This window comes from Mobula hypostoma, chromosome 1 (assembly GCF_963921235.1).
Source record: "Mobula hypostoma chromosome 1, sMobHyp1.1, whole genome shotgun sequence".
Taxonomy (NCBI): domain Eukaryota; kingdom Metazoa; phylum Chordata; class Chondrichthyes; order Myliobatiformes; family Myliobatidae; genus Mobula; species Mobula hypostoma.
The window spans coordinates 214,099,406-214,114,777 of NC_086097.1; the positions used below are offsets into that span (position 1 = coordinate 214,099,406).

Sequence of the window (15,372 nt, forward strand, 5' to 3'; positions counted from 1 at the left end):
AGTGATGATAAAGGGCAGCCCTGCTGGCTGCCCCTCAGAATACTAAAACTATCCAACCTAATACCATTAGTGAGAATCGCTGCCAAAGGGTCATTATAAAGAACCTTCACCCACTTAATAAAATTATTGCCCAATCCAAATCATTCTAAAGTGAAAAAAAGATACGGCCATTCAAAGGCCTTTTCTGCATCTAAGGAAACCACCAAGCCATTCACTGCCTGTTGCTGACATGCCTGAATCACATCAAGTAATCTTCCGATATCGTTAGATGATTTACGGCCTTTTACAAAACCCATTTGATCCTCTTTTATGATAAAAGGTAACACAGTTTCTAATCGCAACGCCAAGGTTTTAGATAAGATTTTAAAGTCAACATTTAACAATGAAATAGGCCTGTAGGAGGTACAATCTTCAGGGCTCTTTTCTTTCTTAAAAATTAGGGAGATATTAGCTTCTCTCAATGATGGTGGGAGGAGACCACAATTAAATGCATGATTGAACATGTTTAGCATAGGCTCTGATAATAACCCTGTGGACTCTTTATAGAATTCACTAATGAGTCCATCAGGACCAGGGGCCTTCCTACTTTGGAGCTGTCTCACAGCTTCCTGTATCTCATGTATAGATAACAGAGCATTGAGGAGCGACTCTTGCTCAGAAGAAATGTCTAGGAGATCTAAATTCCTGAAAAAGGACTCCATCCTAGATTGTCTATTTTTATTTTAATTATTTTTTCTTTAATTGGGTTCTTTCGGGTTTCTTGCTTTGCTTTTTACCTGTGAGCAAGCAAATCAAGGTTGTATAATTTATACATTCTTTGTTAATAAATGGATCTTGAAGCTTGAAATTATGAATGCAGTTAGACTAGATCTCTTCTTGTTGAGCTGGGTCATGCAAGTGATTCTGGAAGAGAATAATCTGAACAATTGTCAAGTGTTGCGGAGAACTTGACAAGAATTTAGTGATAATACCCCAATTTAACAGTCAAGGAGAATATTTCAAGTGTTGATAGACCTCTATAAATTTTCAGCATACCTCATTTATATGGTAATGTGTTCACGTGATGCAATAAAATTGACACTTTATGCTCAATTCTCCATATAGTAATGCATTCTTGTTGCAAAATTACATTCATAAATGTATAATGGTATATCCAGTGTCTAAAGCATTCACTGTTCTCTTAACAGCAAATAGTTCTCTGAATAAAAGTTGTTGGAGACATGTAGCCCATGGCAATCTTCTCAGATAGAGTAATGAAAACCCCACATTGATTTTCACTTTCTAAAATAAATGATAATGCTATTTTACACATTTAGCTCAAAATGGGCATCAGTTATGTATTAATTTATAGTGCCATCTAGTGTAAAATGATTTCAAGCTTTTGTCACATAACCCCAAAGTACACGTTCGCCTTTTCAATCAAATTAAGCTTTCCACCACAACAATGTTAGAAATGTGAGACCGTCATTGCACAGGTGTGGCAGGATATTTGCAAATAAATAAAATTGCAAAGGAGTTTTTTTTCCCCACTGCAGTTTAAAGCAACCAATCTAGTTATTTAATCTTTGCATGTACAAGCTGCAAGGGGGAAACAGGCCATTTCCAACATGAAAAGTGTCTACCTAAAGTACTAATACCAGGAATAAATTAAATTTTCTTCCAATTCCATGTAAAGATTCTTCCTTTCCCTTTCTCAAAATCTTTTGCATTTATCCATACATCTATGGGCCCTCATTTATTATTATTATGGATCCTCTACAACATGGAAACTGCCAGCTTCTAACTACATCACACCATTATCAAAAATTGCCCTGTAATCTGGGATGTTAACTCAAAACTAAAGCCCTTTTAAAATGCTTTGCTGAGAATCAGCTGACTTAAACTAAGATAGATATCCTATTTGTTGTTTTCAGCAATTAGTTGGTTGTACATTAAGCAGTTAAAATAAGCATTTAATAAGACTAGCTAAGAAACTTTATTTTGGAAGATAATTAATTGAAATCAAACGGCACAAGAACCTTTCTAGGTGTTTAATAGAGACTTCACCGATCATGCGGTGTGGCAGGCTCCATTCCGAAACACGTTTTAACTGGTTTTGGATTACGGATTGCATTTCCACATCACTTTTTTAAAATTTCAACAAGAATGAATGGAGTTGTCAAAAGATTCTATGATAAAATGCAGAGAGGAGCAAGGAGCAGATCTACCTCAGTAAAGTCCGAATGAGTCTTAGCTCATTTTATTCATCATTTCCTACCAACGCTCATATTTACTTGGTTAAGATGTAATGGCCTGCCACTTGCCCTAGCTCATCAAATTCAATTGTCAAAACTTTAGTGAATTACTTGATTTATCTGTATATCAATAAGATGTACTCTACATTTTGAATACATTGTGCAATTTCCCATTCAATTGCTTCTACAGTTAGAAAACACATAGCTTACCTTTTTCTTCCTTCTTCACTTCAGAGTCAGATCTTTTTTCTGGAAGATTACAAAAATTATTTCATTGATTGAGGAAAACGACTACAATGCATCACTAATACAGATTGTTGTATAAAGTTCTTTTCCCTAAATTTGCAAAAAATCAATCAAGGTAGCAAACTGTATTTCAAGTACCACCTCCAAGTAAGTGACCAATGCTATGTAAGACACTAGATTAGCACCATTATACAAAGCAGGCATCCGCCTCACATCGGTATACATGTGCATTAGAAACATAGTCATGGATCTCAGGAACAGGACCAGCCTACTTTAGCAGTACCAAGCACCCATTTGGAATAAACATTTTTTTTTTGCCCCTATTCCAATCAACTTTCCTCAAATTTTATCACACACTAAGATCAATTTAAAGTGGCCAAGTAACCTTGCACATTTTTTGGGATGCAGAAAGAAACTGAAGCACCCAGTGTAAGCCCATAAGGTCACAGAGAAAACATGCAAACTCCACAGAAAACACCATAGGTCAAAACTGATTACAATCGTTGAAGCTGTGAAGCAGAAATTCTACTAGCTACACTACTGTAACTAAATTGCACTGTAGATATTTATGAGTCAAAATGAAGCAAGAATATGTCTCTTGAAGTTTTGCATATAGTAGAACTTATTGAACAGATCATGCCTTTCCATTTCTAAAAAGGGGAGCAATGGTTTGGAGGACTCTGGATGGTACAGGTTTTCTGAACACACATTTTCTGTCTCATTCTCAACACCCAATTAATACCAGAACAGGGTTACCATGACAAGGGAAACATCAAACATCAACAAATTGCTTGAATGGATGCTTCACTTTGCAATTTGAGTCCCAATTGATTAAATAACACAAATCTTGTCAGCATAAATCAGCTGTCTAAATCTAACATTTTAGCATAAGATTTGCCTTTTCAACAATTTGTCAGCAATGTTATTTCCCAAAACACTCTTAAAAAATACTACCTTGTATGCACGGCTTTGTGGAAAACAGATTAAGGGACTCTGTTTCTGTAAGCAAGAGGTTCACAAACTTTTTTCTTTTATGGACCACTTCATGGGAAGATTTCTTTCCCCTCCTTCCCTGTTCATATTTTATCTCCATCATGATTTCTAGCTGCTGCCCAATTTATATCTTACTACCTTCACCCATCATTAGAAATCCTTGGCTTACATTGACTTGTGTGCAGAAGCTGCATGCAGCAGTGAAGCCAAACGTCCATTCTAATTGCAGTAATAAGTAAACTGCTACAGGAACTCAGCAGGTCAAGCAGAGGCAAAAGGATAGTCAGTGTTTCAGCTTAAGTCCCTACATGATGACCCGCATCATGGTTTGTAATGCAGTGCCTCATCCCAAAGCATCAACTCATCCCTTTACCCCCACAGATGCTGCTTGATCTGCTGAGTTCCTCAGGCAGTTTGTTCTTTTGCTCCTCATTCCAGCATCTGCAGTCTTGTATTTCCATTCCTCATTTTTTTCAGAACAGTATAACATTAAAATACGCACATCTTTTGTGTTTTGGTTATATTTAAGTCAGAGCATAACATTGTATCTACATAAAAAAACTACAATGACTCACAGATGTAATTCTAGAACATTTTATTTTTCAAAAGTGACATATCCAAAAAAAACATTACATTGAATAGATTTGCACCTAAACTTTATGCAACATACTAAAATTACATCAACTGCAAATGCAAAGTATTTCTTAATGCTAGCATGATTTTTGGCAACAATTTAGAATTGCTAGCTTAAAGTTAGTTAGTGCCCATGTAAACTTTTGACTATCAAGTCATTTGTAAGAGAACCAATCTCCTGGACCAAAACGAAAATACAATAGAACATGAAAAGCAACCTTTGCTAATGATGCAAATTAGCAATATTTTGCATTTTTTTTTAACTAACCCATCTCCTTAACAAATATCTCACTCTTTCTATGGCTTTATAAATTTAAAACATTTTCTTTAATTAAAAATAAGTACCATGTATTAAGTTTTGTCCACTTTCTGACACAAGGCCATCCAAAAGGCATATACAGAGATGGCAACATATCACAGCTGGTAAATTTTATTGCTAAACCTGAATGATACTTCCGATGTGAAATTTAATTTAGTCAAAAAAGATCCATATCTTACTAAAAAGTGTTATAGTTGAAATTTCCCTGCCATTTGCAACCACTTTTACAAAAAAAATGTCAGTCTGATTAAATACTCTTCACACTGAGGTTCTGCAAGGATCACGTTGTCCTTCCATACAATAGCTATAGAAAGCACCCAAGGGGGATGTGCCCTCAAATATTTTTAAAAAAGCTTTTTCCAATCATTTCCAACCAAAAGTTAAGACCTCTTCTGTTGCATTTTGTTCCAACGATTTTTTTCCTTTAAATTTGCTGCATATGCTCATTGCAGTCCACTCTGTTTATTGAAATAATTCACATTTATAGATTGCTCTTTCATTTAAGTGAATATATTATATTTATGTAACAATTCTACATTAGTACAAAGCAGACTTTGCTTGAGACCATACAGAAAGACTGACTGGTAACAATTCTCACTCCCATCATTCATATTGACTTGATACAGTCAGAATATTTGCAATACAGAATTTATAAAAGCACACCGCTACTAAAAAGGGTTAATTTCTAAAAAAACACACACATCAACATAAAAATATTATACTGAATGAAAAATACTCCAAATATCCTTAGTGTATTCCATCACATTATCTTCCAGAGATCTCACTCTTATAGTGGCTGTATTAAGAACAAAAATAAAATTAAGTGGAATGTAGAGTGGCCTGGTCCAAATGACTTTTTTGAGGTCTTTGTGATGAGTTAAAGATCTGCAAAACAACACAAATTTTTAATTAAAAGTCCTGACAGTCAATATAGAATTGGCAGATAATCATAATTCATCTGCACCTTTAGGTAATTCTTCATTTTGTTGTGAATTCTGCAAACTGCTTTGTAGTTTCAAATTCTCACTGATCAATTTCACTTGCACTTGTTTTATGCTATAAATAAAACTTCATCTGAAACACCAAGAGTACTGGTCAAGTTTGCAGATAACTGTTCTAAAATGCCACATTTTCAGGTACAGATTTGTGTTATTTAAAATAAGTGTGTGATTCTTCTATCCAACTAAATAAAATATCCGAAGCAAGTAATTTAAAAGGGAATTCCCTCAGACTACGAGTTGCTGTGCCAGGAACTTGGAACACACACACAATGAAATGGTGATCTCCTCCCTGCATAGCATGGAGGTGGAATAAAGAACCAAGGCAATATGCAATATCAATGGTCCCTAGTTGTTGAGCTTGTTATCATTTAGATTATGAAGGCTGAAAAGACCTGTAAGGTCAAGGGAAGAGGGGTACACTACAATTTCCACTGCATTCAATTTGAAATACTAGAAGATCCAGATGATCTGACAAGAAACGAAGCAGGAGAAGCGAGTGCAGTCCTTTTACTAAGGTGACAGTGTTTGGGGAGCTGAAAGGTTGGAAAGGTGGATAAGTAACCTGGAACAAATGGACTACAGCCCAGGGTTTTGAGATGACTGAAGAAATTAGGCATTAGTAGTGATCTTTCAAGAATCACTACATTCTGGAATGGTTCTGGAAGCTAGGAAAATTGCAAATACCACTCCACTGTTTAAGAAGGGAAGGAGACAAAATACAGGAAATTATAGCCCAGATTGCCTGACTTCAGTGAACTGGACTCTTGAGAATGCAGATACGGCCACCGTAGCCATCACTGGAGCAGACTTGCATCCAGATCGTAGCACCCAGCCCAGGCCCAACAGCGATAAATGAACCGATGTTTGCCCATTGCTGGAGCGGACTTGGGGCCAGATTGAAGATGCGGGCCTCGGTTCAGAGAATGCAAAATGAGCCGATGTTTGGCCATTCTTGGAGTGGACCTGGAACTGGGTCAAAGTGGTTGGACCCAAACCCGAGAGTGAAAAACAAACCGAGGTTTGGCCATTGCTGGAGTGGACTTAGGGCCGGATCGAAACAGCGGGGGCCTGGGCCTAAGACTGAAAAACAAATGCTTGGTTGATTTGAATGCTGAGCCAAGTGAAAAAGATGAAGGCATCAAGGCCAAGGACGAAAGACGAACCGGTGTTCACCTCACTACTTTGTGAGGTTTACACGACTCAACGCTGAACTGGTTCTGTGGCTGTGATCTGCAGCCATCAGGCCCCTAGACTGGCTTCACTTGTCTCCGTGCTGAACTCCGTGGCTATGGACTCACTTTCGGGGAGTCTGCGGTTCCCATACTGTGTGTAATTGGTTTACTTCTTTATTGTTTGCATGATTTGTTCCTTGTTTTTGCACATTGGGTGTTTGATGGTCTTTGTTCTGTGGGTTTTTTAATGGATTCTATCATGCTACTTTGTTTTGTGGCTGCCTGTAAGGAGATGAGTCTCAAAGTTGCATATAATATACATACTTTGATAATAAATGTACTTTGAACTTTGACTTCAGTGGCTGGTTAGAGGCTTCGGAGTACCTGCAGGCACGTGATAAAATAGGTCGAAGTCAACATGCTTTCCTTAAGGGGAAATCTTGCCCTGACAGATCTGTTGGAATTCTTTGAGAAAGTAACAGGCAAGGTAAACAAAGGAGACTCAGTGGATGTTGTTTACTTGGATTTTCAGAAAGTCTGTGATTTGGATGATGGAATTGTTGGCTTTGTGGCCAAGTTGTAGTGTTGAGGAAGCAGGGTGTTGCAGAAGGACTGGACAGATTAAGCGGAAAGGCAAAGAAGTGTAGGGAAATATATGGTTACTCACTTTGGTAGAAGGAATAGAGATGTTACCTATCTTCTAAATGGGGAGCAAATTCAGAAACTAAGGTGCAAAGGGACTTGGCTGTCCTAGGGCACAATCCCCAAAGGGTACCTTGAAAGTCGAGTCATTAGAAAGGCAAGCAAATGCAATGTTATCATCCATTTCAAGAGGATTAGAATATATAAGCAAGGATGTGCAGGCATTAGAGGAGACTCACAAGAATGATTCCAGGAATGAAAGGGTTAACGTGTGAAGAGCATTTGATGGTCCTGCCCTGACTTGCTGGAGTTTTGAAGATTGAGAGAGGTTATCATTGAAACCTATTGAATATTAATAGGCCTAGATAAAGTGGACGTGGAGAGGATGTTTCCAATAGCAGGAGAACTTAGGACCAGAAGACACAGCCTCAGAATAACAACAAAATCCTTTCCGGACATGAGGGTACTTCTTTAGCCAGAGTATGGTGAATCTGTGGAACTCACTGCCACATATGGCTGTGGAGGCTGGGTATATTTAAAGTGGATGTTGACAGGCTCTGGATTAGTCAGGGCCATCAAACATTACGGAGAGAAGACAGGAGAATGGGGTTGAAAGGATAGTAAATCAGCCATATGTGTGCAGTACAGTACAAAATGCAATGAAAAGTAAATCGATATGATTATGCACTAACCCCTCCTTTATACCCTTTATTAGTCTTTTGCTCAATATCTATACACTACTCATTTGACCAGATGATGAAATAGCGCTAACTTTATATACAGGATAGTTACAACCATCAATGAACCAAATTTTCAGAATTTATTATATGCCAGATATACCTCAAATTAAATATTCAGGTTGAATCTATTGTCTTTGGCTCCAGTCACTAATTCACTCCCCGAGCTGTCGACTTCATCTCTCCATACTGCTATCCATTACCGAACTATACTCTTCATAGACTTGGTATTATATCTGATTCTAACTGGAGTCTTAGACCACATATCTATAAATGCCACCTGACTTCTGATGAAAGGTCCTTGGCCTGAAGCTTTAACAGTTTTCTTTACAGAACTGCTTAACCAATTGCATTCTTCTATGTTTTTATCCAGATTTCTAGCATTAGTTGCAGTTTGATTTCCTGCCCCATCACAATTCGACTGTTGAAACCCTTTCCCGTTTCTCTTTTTTCCTTTAAGGCTTTTTAGCAAGGTCATTGACAACTTCCTGCATGATGACGTAGTGAATAGCGAGGAAGACTATCAAAGCTTGCAGCGGGATCTGTACCAGCTGGAAAAATGGCAGATAGAATTTAACATAGTCAAGTGTGAGGTGTTGCACTTTTGGAGGACCAAGCAGCGTAGGTCTTACACGGTGAGCAGTAGGGCACTGAGGAGTGCAGAACAGAGGGATTTAGAATACAGGTCCATAATTCCTTAAAAGTGGCATCACAGGTAGACAGGGTCATAAAGAAAGCTTTTGGCTAATTGGTCTTCATAAATCAATGTATTGAATACAGGAGATGGGATGTTATGTTGAAATTGTATAAGATGTTGGTGAGGCCTAATTTGGAATATTGTGTGCAATTTTGGTCACATATGAAAAGATGTAAATAAGATAGAAAGAATGCAGAGAAAAGTTACAAGGATGTTACCAGGACTTGAGGACCTGAGTTATCGGAAAGGTTGTACAGGTTAGGTCTTCATTCTCTAGAATGTAGAAGGTTCAGACAATAGACAATAGGTGCAGGAGTAGGCCATTCAGCCCTTCAAGCCAGCACCACCATTCACTGTGATCATGGCTGATCATCCACAATCAGTACCCTTTTCCTGCCTTCTCCCCATATCCCTTCACTCCGCTATCTTTAAGAGCTCTATCTAACTATTTATGAAAGCATCCAGAGGATTGGCCTCCATTGCCTTCTGAGGCAGGGCATTCCACAGAACCACAACCCTCTGTGTGAAAAAGTTTTTCCTCAACTCCGTTCTAAATGGTCTACCCCTTATTCCTAAACTGTGGACTCTGGTTCTGGACTCCCCCAACATCGGGAACATGTTTCCTGCCTCTAGCGTGTTCAGTCCCTTAATAATCTTATATGTTTCAATCAGATCCCCTTCTAAATTCCAGTGTATATAACCCCAGTCGCTCCAATCTTTCAACATATGACAGTCCCGCCATCCCGGGAATTAACCTCGTGAACCTACGCTGCACTCCCTCAATAGCTAGAATGTCCTTCCTCAAATTTGGAGAGCAAAACTGTATGCAATTTTCTAGGTGTGGTCTCACCAGGGCCCTGTACAACTGCAAAGGACCTCTTTGCTCCTATACTCAATTTCCCTTGTTATGAAGGCCAACATGCCATTAGCTTTCTTCACTGCCTGCTGTACCTGCATGCTTACTTTCAGTTACTGATGAAGAAGGACACCTAGATCTCGTTGTACTTCCCCTTTTCCTAACTTGACACCATTCAGATAGTAAACTGCCTTCCTGTTCTTGCCACCAAAGTGGATAACCTCACATTTATCCACATTAAACTGCATCTGCCATGCATCTGCCCACTCACCCAACCTGTCCAAGTCACCCTGCATTCTCGTAACATCCTCCTCATATTTCACACTGCCACCCAGCTTTGTGTCATCTGCAAATTTGAGGGGAGATTTCAGGGGAGATTTGATAGATGTCTACATAATTATAAGGGGTATAGATAGTGTAAATGCAAACAGGCTTTTTTCACTGAGGTTGGGTGAGACTACAACTAGAGGGCGTGGGTTAAGGGTGAAAAGTGAAATATTTAAGGGGAACATAAGGGGGAACTTTTCTTCACTCAGAGTGTGGTGAGAGTATGGAATGAGCTGTCAGCGCAATTGGTAGATGCTGGGTGGATTTCAATTTTAAGAGGAATTTGGATAGGTACATGGATGAGAGGGGTATGGAGGGTTGTGTTCTGGGTGCTGGTTGATGGGAGTAGGCAGATTAATGGCTCAGCACAGACTAGATGGGCTGAAATGCCTGTTTCTGTGCTGAAGTGTTCTATGACTCTACGAAATGATAGAGATAAGGACTGTGAAAACAAGGAGCGGAATTCAAAAATAGAGGTGTTGTATAATTGGAAACTAGTGTGGCTCAGCAAGCACACAGGTAGGTCAATGCCTAGTCGGAGCCAGTACATAGGCGTAGTTGGGAGGATGCAACTTCATAGAGCCAGCAAGGAATATACTAGAAGCTTAAGGTGTAAGATCTGCCCTTTACTTCTTCATTCCCATTGTCCAGACCCCCAAGCAGAAATTTACCTGTACAAAAGAAATAGTTCAGGTATATAACCTTATTCAAGTTAGTTCTACTCTACCTTCATCTAGACTGAAAGTAGGATCAGAAGAATAAACATGTAGTTTCCCCATGTGAAGATCTAAAATCAACCAATGGGACAAAGGAAACCAAACGTTAAACAGATCGAATACTGCCACTGAGAACACAGCTTACTGCAACAGTGAATAGCACACTAACACATGATTCCACAGTAACATTTATATAATAACAATCTAACATCTCCTCCTCAATGACAGTCAACATCAGCACACCTCAAGGTTGTATGCTTCGCCTACTCCTCTACTCTCACCCACTGATTGTGCACTAGGCACAGCTCAAACACCATCTATAAATTTGCCAATGACACAGCTGTTGATAGCAGCATCTCAGATGGTGATGAGATGGCGTACAGGAGCGAGATAGGTCATCTGAATGAGCGGTGTCAGAACAACAACCTTGCACTCAACATCAGCAAGACCAAGCAATTGATTGTGGACATCAGGAAGGGGAGGTTGAGGGAACACAAACCAGGCCTCATCAAGGGATTAGCAGTGGAAAAGGGGAGTAGTTTCAAGTTCCTGGGTGTCAACATCTCTGAAGATCTATCCTGGACCCAACATATTAGTCTAATTACAAAGAAGTTACATCAGGGGTTATACTTCATTAGGAGTTTGAGGAGATTGGTCTGTCACCAAAGACTCTAGCAAATATCTACAGATGTATGGTGTACTGTGAACAGCATTCTAACTAGTTGCATCACCATCTGGCATGGAGGGGGTCACTGCACAGGATCAGAGAAAGATGCATAAAGTTGTAAACTCAGCCAGCTCCAACATGGGCACTAGCCTCCACAGCATTGAGGACATTTTCAAAAGGTGATGCCTCAAAAAGGTGGCATCCATCATTAAGGACCCCCATCATGCAGGAAATGCCCTCTTCACATTGATTCCATCAGGGAGGAGGTACAGGAGCCTGAAGACACACACGCAACATTTTAGGAACAGCTTCTTCACCACCGCCATCAGATTTCTGAATGGACAATGAATCGGCTCATGGACACTACCTCACTAGCTTTGCTCTCTTTTTTTCACCACTCATTTCATTAAAAAATTTTTAAATATATATTTGTTATTGTAATTTATAGCTTTTTTATGTATTGCCCTGTACTGCTGCCACAAAACAACAAATTTCACGACGTATGCCAATGATATTAAACCTGCTTTTGATCTATAATTTGCTTCTCCAAAATACGGGGTCAATTTACAAGATTCAATGTAGACAAATTTATAGTTAAAGAACAGAGTGCAATTATAAATGAGTTGCAAGAAACACTTACTAATATAAATGTCAAGGAGGATGTATAATTATTCATAAAAAATTCCAATATATCCCCTCCCCCAGAGAAAACATGTTAATTTTCAATCCCAGAATGGGCTGTCTCCGTTTATAGTTGTGGGAAACAACCTCCTTTAGTAAAACTTAAATACAGTGTTAATGTAGAAAAACCTGCATGTAATACAGCATGTACAAAGTCTTAAGGAGTCATGCTAACTTGATATCAAACATTCTATTGTCACTGGAAGCCAAAAAAGCTTTATTCTGCAGAAGGCACCAAGTTGCATTTACTGATTGCTTCTGAGGAAGTGGCAGAGTCACCTTTTGGAACAGGTACAGAACATATGGCGAACATCTTCTCAGAATGTCGTCATGTAGGGAATTATCAGATTTTGGCAACTCAAAGAATGGTTATGTGCCCAGGCCAAAATAATCTGTATCTTAAAGGTGCTTTTGGAGATGCTGACATTTTTAGGTGTTAGCTGATCTTCTGTATGGCAGTGGTAACAAGGTTGAGAAGTCCTCTGCAAAGCTCGGGGAAGGAGCAAATACTACATGTGTTCTTGTGCATCAAAAGAGAGGTACGAAGGGAAACATCATTACAGCCCAAAGCTGAACACTAGGCAGATCTAACTGCATATGAATATAGATTGCTTCATCATAGATGCTACAAATGGAACTAAAAATCTGAAAATTGCCCAATCAGACAATATCCCCCCTATGGGTATAATGAAGACTTGAACACAGTTACATAAAAAACAGAAGGGTGGAATAATTAGCCCTTCAAGCCTGTTGTGCCACTCAACAAGATCACAGTTGATCCAATCTTGGCCACTTCCACATTCTCTGCGCATATAGTCAGAATAAGACACCATGGAAAGATGCCCTTCACACTTACTCGTCCATACTGACTGTTGCCTATCTAAGCTGATCCCACATCCTTCTAAATATTTCCTATCTATGTACCTGATTTGTAATTCAGATATACATATGTCAGTCTCTGTCTTTAATAGTTCAGGCAGGCAGTACTGACACCTGTAACACTTCACTAGTTACTGACTAATCTGAAAATGACCCATTGATTCAAATTTTACTTACTCTTAGCCAGCCTCTATCCATGCCAATGTCCTGTCCCTAACATCATACACTCTTATCTTGTGCAGTAAGCTCACATATGTGATACCTTATCTAATGCTTTCTGGAAATCCAAACACATTTCATTCACAGGTTCTCTTCCCTGCATCCTCAGCAAATACGTCAATTACAATTTATCTTTTATAAAACGCCTTATCACTGATTTTCTGCTGTTGTCTCCCTAATGATAATTTCACTATTTCCCCAATGATGAATATTACGCAAACTGGTCCTGCTTTCTGTTATCTCCCCTTTTTTTTAAAACAGTAATGCTGAATTTGTGGTTTTCCAATTTCCAGCAGAATTAGTTCATTATTTCTGCAGGTACTTCCTTTGAAAACCAAGGATGCAGACCATCAGGATTAGTAGCTTTGTTTTGCCCAGTACTTTACCTTTATATGTAGAGTTTAAGTTTCTCCCTCCTTAAAGCTCTTTTGATTACTTATTATATTGGAATGGTTTTAATCTACTCTGGAGATTGAGCCAACATAATTTAGAATAGTTATCATTTGCCTATTTCCTATTAATAATTCTACAGTCTTGTCCAGTTTGTTTCAGCTACCCTTTCTTTTGTAAATCTGTAGAAGCTTGTGTTATTTAATAGTTTATTGAGGTAAATCATTTTCTTACTCTCTCTCTTACCAACCCCACCCCCACTACATCCCATTGTCAATCTTTGATATATTTGGGCCTGTAATATTGCTCTGAGGAACACCTGAAGCTACTAGGCCTCCATTAACCACAACAATGGCTAGTGGATAGTTTTCTTGCATGATGACCATGATCTTTAACTTCCCTGAAACTTCTAAATGCCAAATTAGTTAAATCATAAACATGAGGAAGTCTGCAGATGCAAAATCCAAAACCAAAGTTCTCTCAGCATTTTGCGCGTGTAACTAGTTAAATGGTGCTTCAATGCCAAATGCAGCCACATTCAACTCACCTCTGGAAACAAGTCCCTTGATAACCTTGGACCAATCATATACTGAAGCTGAGAAGCTCTAGTAGACCCCAAATCAAGAGTTACTGATCAAAGCAAACAGAACTTATTATCTGCGATGGAGTGTTCCATCATGTTGCTAATGATCACAAGTTGGCCCAGAAGTGATAACCATCCAAATTAATCTGTGCAGCCATTTGTGGACAGGATACATAATTTTAGTCCATATCTTCAAGTACTGAATCTTTCATGAAATTGATTGGAGGCGCAGCCAGCTCTGGAGCACATGTTTTCAACACCACTGCTGGGATGTTGTCACATCCCATAATGTTTGTCTAGTACTGTGCTCTATCCAACTGTTTGGTGGAATGATCTGAATCAGATAAAGACCAAATCAGTGGCAGAGGTGGATGACCCTCTTGCCACTTCTGGCGAATAAATGAGGCTCATTTTTTGCATCATCATCATCATCCTGATTTCATTACCATTTATGATCTGTACACTCAGGGTGCCCCTCCCAGCTATTTGTTATTTAATCATCAGGCATCATTTACGACTGGATGCAGCAAGAAGAATAGTATTCTTCAAATATGTTGGCTATGGCATTGCATACTTCTGTTCCATAGCATACTGTCAACTCCCGTCTCTTGTATTGCAGCTTCACCAAGATGACAAAGCATTCCCAGATTATGCCAGATGCTGTTCTGGACATCCTCTTCGACATTTCTCACTGAACTAGAAGAGTTCCAGCCTTGACAATAACAAGAGAGTAAGAGAAATTATAGGCCAAGAGGTCGAAGGCAATAAAAATGCTGCTGTTTGAGCCAAACCATCATGTTTGAGTCTCTCAGTTGATTGTTATGTCCAACTGAGAATGCCACGAAAGACCAAGCAAGAAAGGGAATTTTTAAGATCATTCTGCAGCATTTCAAAAGTGTGTTTCAGTACATTTAACAATGCTTTAAAATGTGCCACATGCTGAAAGAAATAGCATTCAAACAAATCAAAACCCTTGTGAGCAAAAATTGACTGAAATATTCATTATATCTTAATGTAATACACTAATGCCAAGGAGGGTGGCAGGAAACATTGCTGTGTGGTCACTATGATTACAGACAAATCACACAACTCAAATACTAATGCACTGAAAAAAAAGATAAATTTGGCGCATCGACGTTGTCAGCGATTTAACACATAGCAATTTACAAATTACCATACAGCATCAATACTTCTATTCATTTTTGCATTAGACTGCAGCTACCTTTGGCACTCTTGGTCAATTTCTATCAGGCACACTATATGGATGCCTATATTATGCAAATACAATGAAAAGCAGAAATATTTACACTCAAGTGTAGGTCAACCTATTAACAAATCTTTTGATGCTCAAGAATCCTGTAATTCTAATTCATGTACAAA

At 38.8% G+C, this 15,372-nt stretch overlaps 1 protein-coding gene across 8 annotated transcripts in view; it reads right to left on the minus strand.

Annotated features, from left to right (window-relative positions):
* The window catches only part of unm_hu7910 (un-named hu7910), a 214,777-nt gene that overhangs the window by 54,475 nt on the left and 144,930 nt on the right, over positions 1-15,372 (minus strand). For all 8 annotated transcript variants that reach the window (XM_063064199.1, XM_063064182.1, XM_063064141.1 and 5 more), the window contains one exon: positions 2,445-2,483. In XM_063064199.1, the coding sequence (XP_062920269.1) occupies positions 2,445-2,483 (39 nt within the window). The remainder of the gene's footprint in view (positions 1-2,444; positions 2,484-15,372) is intronic.